Source organism: Copadichromis virginalis, linkage group LG22, assembly GCF_057382275.1.
Source record: "Copadichromis virginalis isolate Kocher_CV1m ecotype Utaka linkage group LG22, C_Virginalis_male_GT1.1, whole genome shotgun sequence".
Taxonomy (NCBI): domain Eukaryota; kingdom Metazoa; phylum Chordata; class Actinopteri; order Cichliformes; family Cichlidae; genus Copadichromis; species Copadichromis virginalis.
Genome location: NC_140638.1, coordinates 9,278,707 through 9,302,268, shown reverse-complemented (window position 1 = coordinate 9,302,268; position 23,562 = coordinate 9,278,707). Strand labels below are relative to the sequence as shown.

The 23,562-nt window shown below is 39.5% G+C and overlaps 3 protein-coding genes across 3 annotated transcripts; all 3 read right to left on the bottom strand.

Moving 5' to 3' along the window:
* Positions 1-537: 537 nt before the first annotated feature.
* Positions 538-4,258, bottom strand: LOC146682704 (XK-related protein 8-like). The gene is made up of 3 exons (XM_085445853.1): positions 3,838-4,258; positions 3,211-3,401; positions 538-2,009 (listed from the first exon to the last, which is right to left on the bottom strand). Exons 1-3 carry the CDS (start codon positions 4,143-4,145, stop codon positions 1,342-1,344), a joined length of 1,167 nt encoding a protein of 388 aa, XP_085301979.1. The 5' UTR covers positions 4,146-4,258; the 3' UTR covers positions 538-1,341.
* Positions 4,259-7,906: 3,648 nt separating this feature from the next.
* Positions 7,907-11,751, bottom strand: LOC146682703 (XK-related protein 8-like). The gene is made up of 3 exons (XM_085446084.1): positions 11,360-11,751; positions 10,608-10,840; positions 7,907-8,960 (listed from the first exon to the last, which is right to left on the bottom strand). Exons 1-3 carry the CDS (start codon positions 11,665-11,667, stop codon positions 8,230-8,232), a joined length of 1,272 nt encoding a protein of 423 aa, XP_085302210.1. The 5' UTR covers positions 11,668-11,751; the 3' UTR covers positions 7,907-8,229.
* Positions 11,752-15,087: 3,336 nt separating this feature from the next.
* Positions 15,088-20,073, bottom strand: LOC146682702 (XK-related protein 8-like). The gene is made up of 3 exons (XM_085446603.1): positions 19,676-20,073; positions 18,936-19,183; positions 15,088-16,851 (listed from the first exon to the last, which is right to left on the bottom strand). Exons 1-3 carry the CDS (start codon positions 19,981-19,983, stop codon positions 16,172-16,174), a joined length of 1,236 nt encoding a protein of 411 aa, XP_085302729.1. The 5' UTR covers positions 19,984-20,073; the 3' UTR covers positions 15,088-16,171.
* Positions 20,074-23,562: the final 3,489 nt, after the last annotated feature.

Below are 23,562 nucleotides of genomic sequence, written 5' to 3'. Positions count from 1 at the left end.
CCCTCTGTGAGTGTCTCACAGGACCTGATCTCCAACTAGAAGCCAGAGAGATGCGCTTTAAACTCACTGTTTAACCTTAACACAATGTGTTCAAAATCACTATGAGCTTGCACAACTCTGGCTCACCATACAGCTGCAACAGCACAAATGGCCGGCTGGAAAATACTCAAATATGGTTGCAGTAAAAATGTCAAAGTACTTGCTTTGTTATATCACATTGTGAAATGTGAATAAGCAGTTTAACTGTGTACAAATCCCAGGAGCAGCCTGCACAGCACCGGCTGGACCCTTTAATATGCTTCAGGCAGGTCACTAGAAGGTCGGTGATTCCTCTGTGACCTTCTTATCTTGACCCTCTGAAACTTCTGCCCTGATCCCAAACATCCACAAACTAAAACCTGTGCACATTTTGCTTCTTTTACAGAAACACAGTACTGACACATTAATATATAATGTAAACACAAAAAGGAGGAAAATTAAGGGAAATGAGAGAATTAAAAGGGAAAACAAACACATGAGACCAGCATATGGATGATATAGTATGAGCTGATCATGTTTACTTAATTGGTTTTTTCCTTTTTCCACACTAAGCAACAGAAATATCTGAGATTTTCTGAGTTCTTTGTATATTTATGCATTTGCACACACATGCACGTGTGCACATTCACACACAGACAACTTCAACCCTCAAATACAGTATAAGGTTACATAGTTAATATGTGTTAAATTACATGTTAACACCTGCAATCAAAATGGTTTTATTAATCTTTCTATGTTTCTATTTTTTTTTTTTTTTCGCTTTCTGTATTTTTGCTGCTTCGTTGTCGATACCTCGTTAATACCTTTATACCTATTTCACACCTCCTACATCACAACTATTGTGTAAGAAAAAGATGCTCACAAAATGGTATAGAAATGGGAATTTAAAAAGCACACACACAAATGTTGAAAGGCCATTCAACGTTCTAGCTTTAAAATGACCATTTAAAAATTTTTGTAAACATGATTTTTATACTGGTTAAATACTGTCATATTTTTCAGGAAGGCAGACCCATTCATTAGCATTAGCAAACTCATCTCTTTGTCAACTCATCACTATTTCATACAAGCATGTAACAAGTGAGGCATTTTAAATGCTTCATTAGAGGAAAGCACAAGTTAATACAGAGAAAAGTGTTTTCTGTAAATTTATCCCCAGATAAACCTGAATGACATCATAAGATAATGTATCTGTGGTTAATCAAGCAGCAGGTCAGAGTCCTCTGTCCCACACAGCCGTGTGACCTACATGACTCAGTCTCTTTCTAATCTCCACATCCTGTGGATGTCAAATGATGCAGGTCAGCAGAAGAAGTTCTCGGCCAGCTTCCTCATTCTTTTATTGTCAGTGGCCTTAAGGGGACGCTCTTCATCTTCAGGTTGCTCCTCTGTGATGGTGGCCCCTTTCAGCTTATCTTTATCAAGGTTTGGATGGAAGAACGTATAATAAATAACTTTAAATAACAGACCAAGGACGTAAACTGCAACAACACAGGCAGCCGTGGTTAAAGGGTGTGTCACAAAATCAGAAGGATCTGTGCTCATCTTCCAGCACCACAAACCACAGAGGATGCAAATATCAATAAGGATATATGCGTGATAGAGCACGGACCTGATCCTCATCCCCTTGGCCACACTAAACCAGTTAAAATACCAAATGAGGCCAACAGTGGTTCTGTAAAGCCATTCTCCACGAGGGTCATCCATGAAGTTGGTCTTGGATCGCCAAGCGAAGAAGAATAAAACCAGCCAAGAGCAGATGAAGTGGGCGAAGATGAAGCAGGGCAGCACGGAGGCGAAAAGAGCGATAGCAGCGATTCGAGAAGAGATGAGAACCAGGTTCCAGATGAAGTAGAAAACTAATGAGATCATGTGGTGTTTTTCCTTCTCTGGCAGGAAGGTGCGCATTGAGTGATCGTAGGTGGTCAAAAAGGAGGCGATGGACAAAGTCGAGCCGATGGCCTTCAACACTGAGGAGAGAGCGAGGGGCAGAGTCAGAACAAACGTTGATTCTTTGTTAGAAGATCCAAGTAATTTACGAGTTCAAAAAGCAACCCCAAATATTTTCAAACATTTTTTGTCATTCAGTATTTTATTATTTCGACTGTATGATGATTGTTTTCACAGAAACAGCGATCATTTGGCATTTAACATTTTCCCATCAACCAATTATAATAGGTTAGTATAATTATTTCTCTTCTATTCACATCTCAGTGTGAGCTCCAGCAAAGATGCTTTTAATTGTCTGCTGCAATTTCACTTTCCAAAATTTGATGACCAGATTTCACACAAAAATTGAAGCAATTTTGAATTTGATGGCAGCAACACGTCTCATGGAGGCAAAAGAAGGCTGGACAAGTAAGTGAACAATTTCAGAAAAATGTTCCTCAGTGTTCCTCATCATCTACACTGGAAAAAAGGGATTGGCCAGCTCTTGGATTTACATATGCAGCTTGCATGTATTTAACACAAGTGCCTCATGCTTTAAAGTTAAGTGTAACTATATAGTGTAGAAACTACATGATTAAATTGTTCATATCATGTTCGAGTGAAGTAAGTCAATGATATAGCAATGGTAAATCCTGCAACTCTGCACAGGATTTCAGTTCACGCTTTGGATCGTGGTTTGAGGAAGGCATCCATCTCAGTCAAGTCGAGCAGCCACCTCTACTTTTTTTTGGTATACCGAAAAAACTAAATTGGGTGGTTGTTACATTAAAAAAGTCTAACTTGTAATTTGAAGAAAATAATTTCATGTTTCTATGGTGAACGTAATTAAATCATGTCGGATCTGTATGAAATTCAGCAACTTAATTTGTTCCTGGTGAGATGACCTGTTACAATCTAGTAAGAGTGGTTAGTTTCTGGACTCATGAAATTAACAAGATCACATGAGTTTTCAAAAACTGCAGGAAAACCACTGGAGTTATAAGAGGCAGACAGCTACACACACACCACGTGTATGCCATCGCTTTGTGGTTCAAATCCACAATCCACTGGGTGTTCTGGTTTCCTCAAACAGTTAACAGTAACACAATTAGAGTTCGGTTAATTGGTGATTCCAAATTTCTCCTGAATGTGAGTGTAAATGGTTGTTTGTCTCTCTGTGATAGACTTAACCTATCACTTTGGGGTTATGCCCCAGCCCAAAAGCTGAGTAACAAACTGTACCTGTAACAGGATCCAGCCGACATTTGTCCAGAATGATGGTGAGCATGAGAGCAAGCTGCGGGGCGCTCTCTGAAAACGTCTCTATGAAGCGCAAAATGCGGAGATCCTGTCTCAGAAACTTGGCCACACTCTCAGCGTCAGCGCGCTTTCTGTATAAGCTTTGCACAGACTTCTCCATGACTCCTGCATACCTGAGAACCAGAAAAACCAGTTACAACAAATCCTCCCGCCGGACCCGCTGAACTGAAAAGATCTCGAAGCAGAAAAGGAGCAACAAACGTCCGAACAAAACAGGCTTTACCCAATTATATTAAAGAAAAATCTACAGAACTTAAGTAGTAAAAAAGTAAGTCAGCAATTGATGTGACTAGCTTATATACTGAAAAGAAATTGAATGTATGATTCATGTGTCTATAAACAGAAACCTAAAATCAAGAGGAAATTAAACAGAACAATTTGTAGATGATTTAATGTTACTACAGGTGTGTACTTCTGTAGTGCAGCTGCCAAACAAACAAGTTCATGTAAATTTATTTCCTATAAATCAAATATTTCAAGAAACAGGTAAGGAAATGTAAAGATGGTGCCTGGGGCTCTATTAACACACAAATATCATCATGAAACAACCTGAAGAAGATCCCCAGCTGGAAAACATGCAGCAGCTTGAGCTGGCACTGGCTCGGCTTCTTCTCAATCTTTGTCTTCATCTTAAAATCATCGTAGCGGTACCACAGCCAGCTGTACACCTGAACCAACATGGACGAGCCCAAGAGAAACAGCAGCAGAAGGCTGAAGTACACGTAGGCCTCCTGCTTGTAGAGGGACACAGCAGCCCATATATCCAGCCCTATATCAAGCAGGAAAGACAACAAGTTCACACAAGTGAAGAGAAAGTCCCGAGTGCAGCATTTAAACTCATCCTCTGAGCCCGGCATGCTGACTAGATGGCCTGCTTCTAAAGCAGCTATATGTTAAGGTTTAAGACAAGCTCATAAACTGAAACTGAAAGGGCCAGTGTTTAAAAAACACCTCCTAGAAACTGATCCACACATCTTAAAGACATATTGTACCATTTTACACACATGCATACATATAATCAACTGTAGTATGTCCACCGAGACATGACTTAAAACAACCTAAAACTGTAAAAACAAAAATAAAAGAAGAAGAAAAAATCAACATCAACACATTAAGATTGACGAGAGAAAAATGAAAAATAAGCAACGATCTGGACTTTTGATATCAGCAGAGATCGTTCCGAATGCATTATTACCATTTATATTTCAGATCTTCTCATAATTTAATAAAGTTATTTCTCACTCCAACACGTGTCCTTCAGGCTTATGCCCCATAAACAGAATACAACACAAATTCTTTGCGCTATTGGAAAAAAACCTTTTCAAATAATCAAGTAGTAGATGTTGTATACTTTCAGATTTTCAACACAATTAATGCATCAAATCACTGTCACTGATTCCCAATCCAAATATCTGATAAACATCAAAAAAGTTTATCTGAACACTTTCTATCAACTATTACTGATGTGCAAGAGTTTTAACTTTAAATTGTCTGATATGAGATCAGGTCAAGTCTGAATTGAAACTAAAGTAAACAAAGATTTTAGTGTCAGCTCTGATAACAAAGTAAACAAACATGGAGTGGGTGAGTGAGATAAACACTAGCTTTTGTTATCTAAACACACAGAAATGCGTTTAGAGCAGGGCGCCTACTGATCAGGTTGGTGATTTGACGATGATTTCATTACAGTAGATTTAGCATTTTTTTGTTTTTAACTCCTACACATGGGCTTATTTTTTCAATATGGCCATCCACAATAATACTAGACCTTTGTACAGCCTTTGTGATTGGTATTCCTATTACTGCAGCCATGGCATGAGCTGAAAAATAAGAAATCATGATACAGTATTTTTTAAAAATACTGTATATTGTGACAAAATGTGGTCCTATGTCATATGCTTGCACCTTCCACTGATGCAGGCCAGGGGGCGCCCTTTCCCCTGTTTTCTCTTGGCTCCTTCACTTAAACCAAACACATCCCCACAAGGGATGAATAAAGCCGACTGTTGTCTACATCCCAGTGGTGTGCTGTGAAGACAGATAAGTTCTTTCAACTGACATAGTTAATTTATTAAAACAGCTTTTTTTCCTGTGAACTTTAGTGCTCAGTTTCCTAAACCATGAAACTTTTTTACTGTTTTCATTTGAAACTAAACATAATTCTTGTCTGAGAAAAGTCACAGACACCTGATAAAAGCATAAATTATTTGGTTTATTAAATAACCAATAATTGTTTATCAAATCATTTATCAAATGATAAGAGTGTCCTAGCTGGTTGGGATCAGGATATTGTTTTTTTGATTTAAAAAAATGTATGAAAGTTGTTACATTTACAGAAATCTACAGTCAAAACTGAAATATATGAGAATTTAGAGATCACTTTATAAAACTTCGCAGTTACTTTAAGTGATCATCACTAATCCATATGACAGTCCACACTTGTGCACACAAAACAATACTTTTCTGCTTGTTGTTTAAATATTTTTCAGTGTAGCTTTGTTTGTGTCACTGTGTGCATATTTATGTTGTGTTTTTAACCATCGTCCGTATGCTTAACTGGAGAAATCATCTGCATTGTCATTAAGTGTTATCTTGGTGTAGTCAACCTTTTTTCTGCACTGCATCTGTAAGGTCTCCATGAACACTCTACATGCACAGCGGCTCAGAGTTTAAAGAAATGTGTTTCAGTTGAGGGAAAGTGATGAAGGTTTGGAGTGAACATACGCTCATATTCTTCTCAACAGTCTGATGTGTTTCAGCTTTTGAAGAAGAGTTTCTTTTTTCCTTTTGTGTAAAACATTCAGTATCACTTAAACAATCAGAATCCCTGATTTGTGGTGTTTTTATTGTAGATCAAAATATGAAAAGCAGCTTTAACAAAGTGTGAATCCAAGTAAAAATAAGCAAAAATGTAGAAAACTAAGAGTCCTTTGCGTCCGTTCAGCATGTTCACTTTTTACTTGGTCTTAAGTGTCTATTGAAATATATACCATAGCTCAAAATAATACATAATAATAGTTCATAATGATCATGTAATACTCAGTGGAATTTATTTGTTCCTTTTCGCCATGGTAAACATGCTAATGTACAAAATAAGACATGTGAGGCCATTAGGAGTGAAGAGACCCTGAAAATTGAACACTATCATAATAATTATTGCTAATTATTTAATGAGAATAATCACTGTTTACTCCCAACACCTCTGTAAGATTTAAATATAATGTAAATACATGTTTTAAAGTTTCAGACTCAGTTTGTATTTTTTATTTCATATGAAAAACTGTTTGAGAAGAAACTGAATTACAAATGTAAACCACAGAAAATATTCACAACATATTTAGTATGAATACAACTTACAACTTTCAAAATATTTTCATTGGAGTTCTTCATAAGAATTGTTGCAGTATAGAAAGAACAAGTTTTGGTTTCTGATGGAAGATTAATCCATATGAAAAACATCTCAGTTGTATTCAGACAGACCACACAGATCATTTCCTAAAGTTTTTAAGGTAACAAGGCTATTTTCTGTCATAAAATTCCATGTGTGATATATTTTCTTTCTTTCTTTGTAACAAATAAGAAACTTGTTTGATTTAACTAATTGTTGAAGCCTGGGAGCTTTAGAGGTGAAAATGTGTCAGGGTGATAAGACGGGGAAGTACTTTTATGTCACAAAGGAGATTGTTGCCTCACTGATTGGTTCAGTTTGTCCATTTCCCATCAAAACCCTGTGATAAGATTTGCTGACCAATTTATCAGAGGTGGGGCTTGGTCCAAACATGGAAACGATAAACGTTTGGAGTCGATTCTCAGGAGTTTTTCAAAGGACTTTTACCCACCATGAGATGATGTAAAATTATGTAGAATTTTGTGTTGTAGTTATAACAGGAATGATTTTGCTTTGACACCAGGAGCAGACACAAGTTCATGTGAAAATCCTAATAAAGAAAGAAGCCTGCATCTAACACAACAGCCTCTCTGCACACACTCAGGCTGATACTAAGAACACAAAACTGATCATATGTAAGCAGCGCCTGAATTTTAAACAAGCATGAAATTAGGCAAGAGGCAAGTGTAATCAACTATTACAAATAAAATATCAAATATAAACATTTATAACAAAGAACCTTCATATGGTGTGTTTCTAAATATGCCTTAAGCAAATTATTCATTAGAATGTGGCTTTAAACCCTGATAGCATGTTGATGGAAGACTGAGATGAGGCTGATCACTGCTCTTTCCGTGCACCGAAAGAGCTGAAAAGAGTTTGACAAAAACATATCAACGTAAACAAAACATCTTGAGGGTTATATATCAAACAAATCTTGGTGCTAAGAAGTCTCAATAGGAGCACCTAAATTAATTAGATAGTTATCTTGGAACTTTAGAGTAAAATCTGCATAAAAACTTTAAAAAATCTGCTGTTTTTCATAATTAAAGACATCTTAAAAAGTAGATTTCAAATTCAATTAGTAATTTACACAATGACATGATGACAGAAAAAACAAATTATATACATAGATTTTTCTTTTTTTTAAAAACAGGAAATATCGTTGCTTCCTCTTCTGGAAGCTGAAATATTATTTATGAAATGTTTTTTGTATTTTAAATGATCATAAAATATTTTAATTAAAAATCACGACTATATTCTTTAAGACTGAACAGCCACTGGAAAGTCATGGAAGAACATGTCTTCATAGCAAAAGATAACTATTTCATACAAGAACATTACAGACCTGAAGATTAAAGCTAGGGAAAACAAACTTTGAATGGCATTTTTAAATGCTTTGTTAGACAGTAGAGCCAGTTAATTGCGAGCAGAAATCATAAACTGGAGCAGACTGTATATGTGGTTAATCATGCAGAAGGTTAGAGTCCTTAATCACACACAGCCCTGTGATGACTCGGTCTCTTTATAGCTTCCTGTGAAAGTGAAACAGGTTAGCAGTAGAAGCTCTCAGCCAGCTTCCTCATTCTTTTATTACAACATGGTTGTGGTGGTGGGGAGGGGGTTGCTTTGGCTCTAAACATACATGCGTCCAGTTCATCACCCACGTTTGGCTCATTTACAGGTTGCTGCTCTCTGCTGGTCCCTTTAATCTTATTTTTGTCAAGGTTTGGATGGAAAAGTTTATAATAAATAGCTTTAAGTATTAGACCGAGGACGTAAACTGCAACAACACAGGCAGCTGTGATTAAAGCGTGCATGGGCTGTATCACAAAATCAGGAGGATCTGTGCTCATCTTCCAGCACCACACAGCACAGAGGATGCAAATATCAGTCAGTATATACCCGTGATAGAGCGCAGTCCTGTACCGCGTCTTCCCCTCCACCACACTAAACCAGTTAAAATACCAAATGAGGCCAACAGTGGCTCGATAAAGCCATTCTCCACAAGGACTTTCCATGAACTCTGTCTTGGATCGCCAAGCGAAGAAGAATAAAACCAGCCAAGAGCAGATGAAGTGGGCGAAGATGAAGCAGGGCAGCACGGAGGCGAAAAGAGCGAGAGCAGTGAGACGGGAAGAGATCAGAACCAGGTTCCAGGTGAAGTAGATGACTGATGAGGTTATTTGCTGCTTCTCCTTGTCAGGCAGGAAAGAGCGCAGCGAGCGATGGTAGGCCGTCACAGTGAAGGCGATAGCTGAAGCTGAACCAACAGCCTTCAACACTGAAGGGAACAAGAGACAGTGTCAGAACCAGCAAGATGCAAATGACAAACACTGAAAAAGTGGTTCATTCCAAATAAAAATCTATCAAATTTGGATATGTCTACTCAGAATCAGCAGACTTTAGTATATTTAATGAACAATTTTAATTTTTAATTTTCTGAGATACTGGATGTGCGGTGCACATCAAAACAAAGAGCAGCTGCCTGCATTGGGCAATAATGAAGATTTGCCTGCTGCAGGAAGCTGAAGCAGGATGAGGAGTGACACTTTGAACTTAACCTTGACTCTGATTGTGACAGACAGACTCTGACAGATTATCTATGATTTATTTGACCTTTATGGACTTGCCACATGGAAGACGGAAGAAAGAGGACAACATATGTGCAGGAAGTGAAAGTTGATATATGTATTTTAAATATTTTAATTGTCACGTCTCCTATGAATTTGGATAATGTAAAAAATTATTATGTATAATAGACTAATAATTAGAGGCTAATGTAGGAGCCGTGAATATGTTTTAGAATGAAGGCAAAATTATTTGATTGATCTATACTTTTTGATAGTTATTCCTGATCAGTAACTGTGACATTCGTTACCAATTCTTTGTAATTGTGTTGTAATGTTTTTGGGGTCTGGAGAGGGGATAGACTATGTTCCTATCTGGAGTTGCTCACAGTGACAGCCGGCGCTCAGGGGTGGATATATTCGTATCTCCTCTGGCTTGGTGACTTTCCATTGCGGTTTTCCAAAGTGGATGAGAGGGTTGCTTCCCCGTGCCTTCAGTTCAGGGAACAGGTGCTGACAGTTGCCACATGTGTCAAATAACAGTTCAGTGTACCTGACAATCTTGGAGTGTCTGGGCTGGTTGCTGAAAGTACGCTGGTCGGGAACTCTCTTGTCCTACTGGGGAACTTGAATGTTCACACAAGCAACGACATGAAATTAAAATCTGTAGAAGTGTTACTGGAAGGATCGACCGGTTCAACTTAGCACAATGTGCTGAAATCTCAGGTTGGCTATTGATTTTATAATCATGTCATCACATGGGACACACTAACATCATTACTCTAGTCCAAACGTCTTCTCGCCCGCCTTCTTTGAGCCACTCAGCTTCCGCTTTGCACGGTTTAATCTGTGCTCTGTGTCACTCTCCCTTTCAGATTCTTTTTCATGCAATCCAGCTCCTCCCCTCATCCACCTCAGACACCCCAGCCAGACCTCTATGCAAGCCTCTGTCTTCACCATCATCACCATCCCTGTCCTAAATCCTATAACTGCTGAGACCCAGTTCTGCCATGAGGGGTCATTGGAGTCTAATTACCAAATCCGTTAATTTCTCTATCTCAAAAAATCGTGTTAAATTCTTCCAAGAGATCTCGCCTTATTGAATTTACCCTTAAAAAACCTAACTGACATTCCTATAGGTGTTTCTACTTCAGGACCTCAGCATTCACTTAAATCATTAAGAACACAGTGACTCTCACTGTTTTCTCAAACATACCAGACTATACATGAATGAAAAAACTCCTGCACCTGCCATGTTTAAAAGCATGGGTTCAGTTCAGTGAATTCAGTCCATTCTAGATGTGAAAGTTTTTTTTACAGATTTCAAAAATACATTTTTGTGTAAAAATGTAAAACTGCACCTGTCACAGGATCCAGGTGGCCCGTCTGCAGAATGATGGTGAGCATGAGCGTGAGCTGAGGGGCGCTCTCTGAAAATGTCTCTATGATCCGTAACATGCTTAGATCGTGGGTCAAGGACACGGTAATGTCCTCAGTCTTAGGTTTCTGTTCTCCTGGCGTAAGGGCACCTTTCTCAGGGTCAGGGAGCCTATTGTACATGCTTTGTACTGCCATTTCCAGGACTCCTGCATGCCTGAGAAACAGAAAAATATGAAGCATAACCAGTCAGACCGAATCCTCCTTCTAGCTACACTGAGACTAATTTCTCTGGAACCATTCTTGTGAGCCAGCAGGTATTCATTGCGTGAAAAGGAGCAAATGAAACCAGTTTACCCACTTCTGATGAAGGAAATAAAATGTGTTCTCAGTTTATCTTCTGAAACCAAGGAAACAGCTTGTGTTTCTAACATTCTCATGTTCACAACAGTTGATTTAAACACAGAAATATTGCAAAAAAAAATTGTGAATGAAACAGATGATATAATGTGTAGATTACTTAATGCAGCAGACTGATGCTTGCTGGAGTTACTGTATATACTATGTGCACCACTGTAGTGGAGTACAGTTCAGCTGCACAACACTTAATGGTTCAGCTTGTGTTTCCTATGAATTACTCTACAAAAAACTGCACCTGTCTAGAAACAGGCAAATAAATTTAAGCTTCCCACACAAGCCTCAGCCTTTACACACATTATTATTGTTTTAATACTACCTGACGTAAACTCCGAGCTGACAAACGTGCAGAACCATGAGCTGCCTCTGGGTAGGCAGGCCTTCAACCTTTGTCTTCATCTTAAACTGGTCATAGCTGTACCAAAGCCAGCTGTAAGCCTGAGCCAGCAGTGTTGACCCCACAAGTAGCAGCAGCAGAACACCGAGGCAGGCGTATGCCTTTTCTTGGTAGAAGATAACAGCGGCCCATATATCCAGTCCTATGTCAGTCAGAAACAAGGGCAGGCCCACGCAAGTGATGAGAAAATCCCAGCAGGAGTATTTAGACTCACCCTGAGTGTCTGACATGTTCTCTGTCCCACTGCCTGCTTCTAACACAGCTGCATCTTATAACTGACAGCTGATTACAACTCACATATAACCTGTGAATGACTGACAGTGAGAACCAAACTTTGGTTTTAAAAAAAACCTCCTAGAAACTGATCCACCCATTTTTTTTCAGTAGCGTCTTAAAGATGTATCGGCATATTCCATACATGTAGACTCCTCCTACTGAAAGGTTTCCATTTAACAATGCTGTGGTAATTCCATTGAAAAATCAGTAGAACTTGTAAAAAAAAAAAAAAAAGATCTGCAACTGATCACAGTCAGAGAGTTTTAACACACCTTATCTGTTATAAATATTATTATGTTCACATTTAATAGAAATGCATTTAAATGCAAAATAAATGTTTAGATTTGAAAGTGCTGTACTTGTACTTTAATTGCAAAAGCCTGCAAGTATTGGCCCATTTTTTTAAAGGAAGTTGACCAAAATTGCAAATAAAATCACGTCTGTGAAGATTCTCAGTCATCCAGGTCATCATAGTCAAAGGAGCTTGCAAAGAAAAGCGTCTGGACTTGTTTAAGTTGTGTTCATTTTTTGTTATTTTTTTTTAGGTATTTTTATTTATTTATTTATTTATTTTGTGTCCCGTTTGGATCTTTAGCCATCAGAATTGTTGTCTTAAGGCCAAGAAAGATGCCAAGCGGATTTATTTTACCAACTGGATCATCATGGCCTTGCCATATTGGTCCATTTGATTGACCTTTATTATAATTATGTATTTATTTTATTTTCAGTTGCTACAAACGGGACAGGACAGGGAGAAAGAATGAAAGAAAGAGAGGGAGAGAAAGAAAACCAGAGGGGAGAAGAGACGGTGAGAAGGGGGGGAAGAAAGAAAAACAAAAACAAAAAAAAAACACCTGGGTCACCTGTATGGAGAAAAAAACAGAAGAGAAAGCAAACAACAAAGAGCAACATAATAAAAAAAACAGCACCATCACAATAAACTAGCTAGCAGTAGATATCAGTAGATACTAAATAATAAACGATCTTGTGCAGCACGCAAGATAGACAGCGCACAATGTGCTTTGAGGCAGCAGCCAAGAAAGGTGTAGTCCGCATCAGTGAACACCCGTGTGTACACCTGTGTGGATCAGCACGCTTGTATTCCAAAGGTTTCTCCATGTAACGATCTGCTAGGGAGTGTGGGGAGCCACAGCCCCGTCCACCAGGGTATGAAGCAGGTATGGAGGAGATCCAGGCCCCAGATATCCAGAGGCCCCAGAGTACAAGCAACTTAAACAAGTCCAGACGCTTTTCATTACAAGCTCCTTTGACCATATAAAATCACATTTTCTCATGAAAGAGTATTTTTATTCTTGGTGCACATCCCAAGACATTGTGACAAGTTGGAATCAGGAATCTTCTCTAAATGAAAATGGCCTGAAATTGAAAAAGAAACTGAACCTATCACAAAATCTGCACCAATCTGCAGAATGATAGTGACTGTCAGTGTGGCACCCAGATCAGAAAAGTCAGTGGTGAGGATTTGTACAAACCTCTTTAGTATTCCTGCATCTCTGAAAACCAGAACAACATGAAACATAACCAGTTCCACTTTAACTACTTGCCAAATATGCTGAGTTGAGTTTCTCTGTAAGCATGCTTATGACAGCAGGTATTCGTGCATAAAAACGAGCCACTATTGTCTAAACAAAACAATTTGCATCCGTTTACGTGAAATGTCTAATGTCATCAGCCACCTATTGAATACAAGAAAATGGAGACATGACCAGAAAATACTTAAAAACTAAGTTCATAGCTGGTGGAGGTTATCACAGCTGTGGTTGGGTGAGAAGCAAGATAGAACCTGGGCAGGTTGTCAGCCTGTTGCGACACAGAGAGCAGATAACCATTAACAGCCATGGCCATGTCAGAATTCCCACTTAGCCTAACGGAGCATGTGTTTGGACTATGGGAGGAAACCAGAGTACCCGTAGAGGAGAACGTGAACCAAACATAGAAAGGTCTCGGCCTTGATTTGAACCTGATACTACTTCACTATGAGGCTAACTACTGCACCTCTGTAAGGGAGTACAGTGCAGCTGCCAAACGAATCAGTGCTTTCATTTCATTTGCTTGTAAACACAATGTTTCTACAGGTGCAGGAATCTCAGCAGACAGCTGAGCATCCTTTGCACTACACCCTCTGTCCATGCAGCTCCCTAACTCCAGTATTGAGAGCAGACCTAAAGCAGACTCATTCATGTGTGTGCAACATGTGAGAAAGAACAGCAGCTGATAAGATCCTGATCAAACATGCATTACTTGTTGCATACATTTTTTGAATGAATTATTCTTTTAGTCCGTTACCAAGTTTACTTTTTTTTGTTGCATAACTTAAATTTTTACTGTTTATGTTTTGTTTGCTTTTTTTTTTGCAAAAGGACTCTAGCTGCATATTTGGAGTTTTAAGTAGATCATAACACAGACCCTGCAGGCCTGCCCCGTGGAGACAGTGAGGTCCTTCCACTTCCTTGAAAACATAATCTCCCAGGACCTAAAAGTGGGAGCTAAACATCATCTACTTCATCAGGAAGGCACAGACGATGCACTTCCTGTACCAGCTGAAAAGAATCAACCTGTCAAAGTCAGTTATGGTGCATTTGTACTGTTCCATCAGTGTAGTGCGCTACTACCACTGTCAAGATCAGAGTGCAGCACGTCATCCCCTTTGGTTGAGATGACTTAACAGCGCCCCCTCGCTGCTCAGTCAATGTGTTACAATAACACACTTACTTTCTCAGGACCCGATTGTTTTAAATGCACAAATAAGAAATAGAAAAGAAGGACGATAACTTGTATTATTATATTTTGAAATTCACTAGCTGGGTCCACATCCTCATTTTAGGTTTGACAGCGTAGGTAAAGGTGAGTGCTTGGACATGAACTTAGCCTGGTAGATCCCCAAGGAGGGAGGGTGGGGCACGTAAACGAGAATGAACAGCTTGCAGAACTGGGGGAACATATATAGATGACAACCGGAAGGAGCGTGTTTGGAGGCGTGGTCGCACTCCTGAAATTCCGATACATAATCTCTAATATAAGAGCACAACTCAATAGTATTTTGTACAACTAAAATAATGAAATTACAATTTAAGATAAAGTGTTGTTTGTTCCAACATACATCAAAATGTATTCATTATATAAAATAAGTTACAATAGAATTTGTTTCTTCTTTTCGGTAAAAGTGTGTTTAATTTATAATAACATTTGTCTCCTTTTGTTTGGATTCATTTGCACACAGAACTGAAAGTGACCGACAAAGCTTTAAACTATTGTTTCATATAGCTCTAAACCTAATATATGTTTTTCAGCCATTTAAAAAAAAAAAAAAAAAAATTGACCACATAAATCATAAATAACCCACTGCAGAATAGTCATGTCATACAAGGATTTATTTCCATTAAAACTAATAATAATAATAATAATAATAATAATAATAATAATAATAATAATATTAGACAAAATATACTTTATCCCAAAGTTGGGAATTCTGTTACAATAGATTAATAAATTAACTTAAACACATCAAACAAACTTAAGTAGGCACTATGTGACATAAATATGTTTTGTAGCTTCATACACCTTTTTAAATCCAAGTTTGCTTAACATAAAAAATAAAAAATTACATTATTGATTGTAAAGGTCATCAACACTGGGAGTCAAACGGAAGGCATTGGCATCTTTTCACCATGTAGCAGCCTTAACGTATTTTAGATGCGTTGTGTTATATCCACATCAGTCCAAGTGATCTTGGCAAACACTGTAGAAAAACAGTCTGACACTGAGCCATCTATATTATTCAAAAATGGCAGCCTTATCACATGTTTCAAATCTAAACCAGAATAAATCTGTATTAGGAGAGAGGTGCTCTATTGCTCAAGAAATCAAGATTTCAGGTCCATGGAGGCTGTCTGGTGATTTTAAGGCAACTCATTAATTCTGTAAAACAGAACATTTGTACTTTAGACTTGAGTAAAGTACAGTTTACAATAGTGCAACATTGTTAGAATATTGCTTTGTTATAATAAAGAAAATATATTTTTTAAATTAGTTTTTTTTACACCGTTATATTCTTCAGAAAAATAAAAATAAATTATTTTTTTTTTAAAAAAGCAGTGCAATAATATTTCAAAAAGATCTCCATAACAGTTTCAAACATGCATGTTACTGACCTGAAAGCCTGTCCTTTTAAAGGAAAACAAAAGACTGATGTCTAGAAATGTTTTGTTAGATGGTAGCACCACTTAATGAAGAGCAGAAAGTGCTTTTAAGAATTTGTCTCCAAACTAAGTTGAGTAATGCCTTGTGAGAATGTATGAGTGATTGGTTAGGAAGCAGGTGATCCACAATATCACACAGCCTTTATGATCTAGCTTTAAAAAGTAGCTGGTTTCATGACATCTGCATGACTGAGTCTCTCTGTAGCCTCCACATCCTGTGAATGTCAAATGATGCAGGTCATGAGTAGAAATTCTTGGCCAGCTTCCTCATTCTTTTATTGTAGTGTGCTGAGACTTCTGTTGCAGAGCTCATCATGCGGAAGTCCACCTGATCTAGAGATTGCTGCTCATCGCTGTCAAGGTTTGGGTGGAAGAACTTATAATAAATAACTTTGAGTATTAGACCGAGGATGTAAACCACAACAACACAGACAGTTGTGATTAAAGCGTACGTGGGCTCTATCACAAAATCAGGAGGATCTGTGCTCATCTTCCAGCACCACACAGCACAGAGGATGCAAATATCAGTCAGCATATACCCGTGATAGAGCACAGTCCTGTACCGCGTCTTCCCCTCGGCCACATTAAACCAGTCGAAATACCAAATGAGACCAACAGTGGCTCGATAAAGCCATTCTCCACAAGGACTTTCCATGAAGTCCGTCTTGGATCGCCAAGCGAAGAAGAATAAAACCAGCCAAGAGCAGATGAAGTGGGTGAAGATGAAGCAGGGCAGCACGGAGGCGAAAAGAGCGAGAGCAGTGAGACGGGAAGAGATGAGAACCAGGTTCCAGATGAAGTAGATGACTGATGAGGTTATGTTCTGCTTCTTCTTGTCAACCAGGAAAGAGCGCAGCGAGCGATGATAGGTCGTCACAGCGAAGGCGATAGCCGAGGCCGAGCCGACGGCCTTCAACACTGAGGGAAACGAGAGGCAGCGTTAGAAAGTCCAGAAATGACTGAGAAATCTTGTTAAGCCAGGTGATTCTGTATGAAGACGAAAACAATCTGGAAAGTATTCCAACCTGATCACCTCAGAATCACCAAACTTTTAATGTAAGATAACATTAGTGCATTTACTGAAGCCAGGGGGAAAATTCCAACAATGACAATATCACACGTGGTTAGAAGCCATTAAAGGTTTTCCCTCAATGAATTATGCAAAGGAGATCAAAAATCCAAGGTACTAGTGGTCGTTTCTCTACATCAGAAACATAAGCTGTTGGAACTCTAATATATCAAATCAGATTTATTGCAACCAACTGTGAGCACCAATGTTTGACAAGAAAGAGATTTTGACTATCTCCTGTACATACAGTGGCTTGCAAAAGTATTCGGCCCCCTTGAACTTTCCCACATTTTGTCACATTACAGCCACAAACATGAATCAATTTTATTGGAATTCCACGTGAAAGACCAACACAAAGTGGTGCACACGTGAGAAGTGGAACAAAAATCATACATGATTCCAAACATTTTTTACAAATAAATAACTGCAAAGTGGGGTGTGCGTAATTATTCAGCCCCCTTTGGTCTGAGTGCAGCCAGTTGCCCATAGACGTTGCCTGATGAGTGCTAATGACTAAACAGAGTGCACCTGTGTGTAATCTAATGTCAGTACAAATACAGCTGCTCTGTGACGGCCTCAGAGGTTGTCTAAGAGAATATTGGGAGCGACAACACCATGAAGTCCAAAGAACACACCAGACAGGTCAGGGATGAAGTTATTGAGAAATTTAAAGCAGCTTAGGCTACAAAAAGATTTCCCAAGCCTTGAACATCCCACGGAGCACTGTTCAAGCAATCATTCAGAAATGGAAGGAGTATGGCACAACTGTAAACCTACCAAGACAAAGCCGTCCACCTAAACTCACAGGCCGAACAAGGAGAGCGCTGATCAGAAATGCAGCCAAGAGGCCCATGGTGACTCTGGATGAGCTGCAGAGATCTCCAGCTCAGGTGGGGGAATCTGTCCATAGGACAACTATTAGTCATGCACTGCACAAAGTTGGCCTTTATGGAAGAGTGGCAAGAAGAAAGCCATTGTTAACAGAAAACCATAAGAAGTCCCGTTTGCAGTTTGACACAAGCCATGTGGGGGACACAGCAAACATGTGGAAGAAGGCACTCTGGTCAGATGAGACCAAAATGCAAAACGCTGTGTGTGGCGGAAAACTAACACTGCACATCACTCTGAACACACCATCCCCACTGTCAAATATGGGGGTGGCAGCATCATGCTCTGGGGGTGCTTCTCTTCAGCAGGGACAGGGAAGCTGGTCAGAGTTGATGGGAAGATGGATGGAGCTAAATACAGGGCAATCTTGGAAGAAAACCTCTTTGAGTCTGCAAAAGACTTGAGACTGGGGCCGAGGTTCACCTTCAAGCAAGACAACGACCCTAAACATAAAGCCAGGGCAACAATGGAATGGTTTAAAACAAAACATATCCATGTGTTAGAATGGCCCAGTCAAAGTCCAGATCTAAATCCAATCGAGAATCTGTGGCAAGATCTGAAAACTGCTGTTCACAAACGCTCTCCATCCAATCTGACTGAGCTGGAGCGGTTTTGCAAAGAAGAATGGATAAGAATTTTAGTCTCTAGATGTGCAAAGCTGGTAGAGACAGACCCTAAAATTCTGGCAGCTGTAATTGCAGCAAAAGGTGGTTCTACAAAGTATTGACTCCGGGGGCTGAATAATTATGCACACCCCACTTTGCAGTTATTTATTTGTAAAAAATGTTTGGAATCATGTATGATTTTCGTTCCACTTCTCACGTGTACACCACTTTGTGTTGGTCTTTCACGTGGAAGACCAATAAAATTTATTCATGTTTGTGGCTGTAATGTGACAAAATGTGGGAAAGTTCAAGGGGGCCGAATACTTTTGCAAGCGACTGTATAAAGTTATAAATGAACTTATAAACAAAAAAAAGAAGAGGAAACAAAAAAAAAAAAAAGCACACAGATATAAAGAACACGTGTCCATTAAGAATTGCACCTGTAATAAGATCTGGATGGCCCTGCTGCAGAATGATGGTGAGCATGAGAGTGAGCTGCGGGGCGCTCTCTGCAAACGTCTCTATGATTCGTAACATGCTCAGATCGTGGTTCAACGACACGGCTATGCTCTCGGAATCAGGCTCCTGTTCATCTGCAGAGGAACCCGTATGTCGGCTGGCACCATTCTCAGGGTCGGGGATCTTCTTGTAGAAGCTTTGCACGGCCATTTCCAGGACTCCTGCATGCCTGCGAAACAGGAAACATAACCAGTTAGACTGAATCCTCCCGTCAAATATGCTGCATTGAATTTCTAAGGAAGCATGCACGAGAGAAGAAAACTACAATCCAAATAATATCAGGTTCACCCACTCAGCATGGAGACAGGAAGGAGATGCATTACCTCATCAGCTCAGATATTGTAAACCAGAAAACTGAGGCATGACTCATGTTTCAGATATTTCCCAGGTCTCAACTACGGGTTTACACACAGACATATTTAAAGCATGGCGAAACGAAACCAAAAATGTAATCTGTGGATAGTTTATTACAGCAGACAGTCAGTTGCACAACATTGTAGTATAGTAACCGCAGATTGTCAGTCTGCATTTCCTGTATGGGACGGTCAGGGTGGCACCCTTAGATAAGCTGAACTTCTTAAGTATTCCCTGCTTACACCTACTTCAAAAACAAAAACAGGCACTTTGCACTTATAGTTATTATTATTTTTTTAAAAACTACCTGAAGTAGATTCCCAGCTGAAATACGTGGAGCAGCTTGAGCTGCCTCGGGGACGGCAGCTTCTCGACCTTTGTCTTCCTCTCAAAGTCGTCATAGCTGTACCAAAGCCAGCTGTAAGCCTGAGTGAGCAGCGACGAGCCCAGGAGAAACAGCACCAGCACACCGAGGTACACGTAGGCCCTTTCCTTATAAAAGGACACAGCAGCCAGTACATCCAAAACAACGTCAAGCACGAACAGCGGCAGGCCCACACAAGTGAAGAAGAAGTCCCAGCAGTTGTATTTAAACTTGGTCCGAGTACCTGACATGTTCTCTGCGTGCCTCTGACACAGCTACACGTTAACATTGACAGCTGATTAAGATTCAAGCAGCAGTTCTGACACAAACGAAAGCAACGACCAAAGTTCAGCGTTTAAAAACACCTCCTACAGTCTGACCCGCCCATGTTTGCAGGGCCGTCTTAAAGGCACATTGAGGTATTTCACACACCAACACGCCTGCTATTGACAGCCGCCCCTTTAACATTAACTGACGGTATTTCCACACAGAAGTTAATGGCTTACAGTAAAATCTAAAGTAAATCTAGTAAAAACAAACAAATAACAAATAGAAAATTTTAACAAATGTGTATTTTTATTGCAGGGAATAGGTTAAAGTTTAACAACAAACACTGAGCCTCACTTTTGATACTCGCCGACAACATGAAAAAACGTGGATTCAAACACTGTCTCGCAGGTTTTTGTAATAAAATGCCTCATATATTACAAATAATGCTGAATCTTTGCTGAATCTTTAGGCCAGTACACGTACTGAACTTTGAACTAAGATTAAAGTAAACAAAGTTGTTTTTTTTTGTTTTGTTTTGTTTTGTTTTTTTACATTTGAACGAGCTAAACAAACACTGGATGAGTGAATAAAATTAACACTAAATCTGGTACCTGAACACAGTGAAATCTCTTCATTTCTAACATATTTATGGCTGTGATGAATCAGCATCTCTCTCATGTGTTTTAATACCTGTGACATGACGGTCATGAGCCTGCACACAGACGTCGTGTTGAACAGATGGCGCTGTGGTGAGGTTAGAATAACTAAGAGCTGATTGCGCTCAAAACTGAGACTTTTTGTCTGATTGTAAACAGCCTTGAAAGTTAAATGTTGCTACCAGGAGCGTCGTAGTGGAGGCTAAAGGGACGCTCAGATAAAGACACCCACGGAGGCAAAGGAAGGAGGCAGCAGTAGGTCTGGATGCAACGCAAAACAGCAAATAGCTGCTTTTAAGATTGATTAAGAAAAACTGCATTATTTTCTAAACACAAGAGAAGTAATCTTATTTCAATATATAACACAAAAAACGAAGACACAATTTTTTTCCATAGTAAAAAAAAATCAGCGCAGTTCGCCCGCTTGTACTAAATATTATCCTTCCTACCTTAGACGTAAGCAACAGGCACATGACACGTTCATATTGACCCACAGTCGTGTGAAGCTGTAAAATGTGAGTGTTTAATGAGGGTCTGTACAGCTTTGGAGTGTGTTAGTGTGTGTTTGAACTGACCTGAACCTCCTCTCTGTGGGCAGAAGGTCAAAGGGGTGATTTTTGCGTGCATCAATCCTGCAGAGGATCTGTGTAGCAAATAGTGGGGGGAAAGATGTGAGAAGGGCTGATGGAAGTGAAGAGAGCGTGAAAATTAAGGTTTTCTACCACAGAGAAGAGCTTCTGTGTCAGGGGTGAAAATAGTTTTAGGGTAAATGTAGAAGAGAGATGAATCAAAAAAACAAAAAAAAAACAAACATATTTCTAATTGATGTATGAATTTCATTGTAAAATTCTGAGAGCCTGTTCTTTGTGTTCTTTCAACGAGCCAGTGGGCGGGGCCTGTCTAAGACATCAGAGGAAAGAGAATCAGGCCTGACGTCACAGTCGCCCTATGACAGCTGGGATAGGCTCCAGCGCCCCCCCCCCGCAACCCTGAAAAGGATAAGCGGAAGCAAATGGATGGATGGAAATTTAAAAACAAACAATTTCTAATTAATGTATCAATTTTTAGAGCCTGTTCTGTGTGGGCGGGGCCTATTTTCAATGAGTGTACGTTGTTGTGGGGGCCTGTCTCAAACATCAAAGGAAAGAGAATCAGGCCTGACGTCACAGTCAACACAAGTCTATAAATTGCCAGGTGAACCTGCACACAGGACAAGCACGTTTCTTACCTACAGTCACGAGCAAGTCTCTAGACGAACTTTTGTTCTGCTACAGACAACTTTAAACCCTGATTCATATCTGAATATCTGACTCATTGTACCACAGTAGATTTGTTTCACAGTTAAATATCAAAAATGAGCTACGAGAAAGGAAATCCAAAATTTGTATGCACTCTCCCACAGAGTAAATTCTACGACTTTATTCAGGCTAGGAAAACCTTCGAAAACACTATGTCTGAGACACTCAAACAGCTGAATGCCCAAATTTCAATGGTACCCACCAAGCCGGACCAAAATGAGATCCAAGCTGGAGAACTCACTGATCAATCAGCTTCATGCCCAGTTCAAATGAACAGTACCACCAAAGAAAAATGGTATCAGGCCTGTTCATATCAGGAAAAGACCAGAAACTTTGACCTTGAGATTAACCGTCTTAAAGAGCAGCTTCAGCAGAGGGACAGTGAAATCCTGATCCTGAAACAGGAGAAGGACAGTCTGTCTGCCGAGCTCACGCAGTTTCAGAAACATGAAGGAAATCTGAAAAAAACTCTGTGGAAAGAACAAACACAGAGAGAGAATCTGGAGCGGGAGAAAAAGGTCCTGGAGGAAGGAAATAAGAAACTCCTGGAAGAGCAGAAAGTGGTAAACGACACAAACGAAAAACTTAAAGAGGCCATAACAAAATTTAAGGAAGCAAACGAAGCATGTAAAAAAGAACTGGAGGCCATGAAAGCTCTGCAACTACAGAGTGAAAAGAGAGAAATTTTTACACAGGATCATCAGGAAGCATCTGGGACGACACAGAAGAAAATCTTCACAGCTGAAAAACAAGACTTTGATAAAATAAAGTCTTGTTTGTCTGGCTCAGATTTAGGTCCTTCTGACATCAGTCTGGCATCTGATTGTCTGAGTGGGGAAAAGTTGTGTGTCAACATACTGATCCAGTTGGTGGTTTTTCAGGCCATAGAGAAAAAATACAAGCTCTTCACAGAGCGCCTCACTCCTGACTGCATCAGCGATCGTCTGATTGAGAAGATCTGGCCTGAAATCAAGCAGAAACATTTGGATCTGTCCCCAAAACGGCTGAAAAATCTAGACAAGGCCATTCTCAAGGATCTTTGCAAAGCACACAACTGCAAGGAAAAATATTTGATTTTTAATCTGAGGGAACACCTTGATAATATTACTGTCCCAGCCTTCACCAAACACCTGTTGTCATTACCAAGAAGAGTCCTCAGTGTCTCTAAACACAGAGAAGAGTACAAGGAAGTGGTGAAAAATGTCACTAAAGATCTGGTATTGCACGCTATGAGCCAAGAAAATGATACAATGGATCCAGGAACATCTGATTTTATTATAGAGAAGCTTTCCCATAAGATCTGGATGGAAATTTTGTCCAAAAGCTACAAAATGTCCTTGGAGAACATTGAACAACTCGCCCTGACAGTGTACAACGACCTTAATGAAAAGTGGCCTTCTCCAGTACTCTCAATGAAGTCGAGCAGCCTGGCGGTTGACAAAGAAATCGTCAGCAGCTTCAAAAAACACGCCAAACTGAGTCAAAACATCATCTTTAGGGTTTTCTCGTGTGCACGCTAAAATTGAACTGAAACGTGCATGCGACTATGTGACAAAACTCTCAAAGTGGCTTAAATTATTCATTTAAATTTGGCATCTAAGTTTAA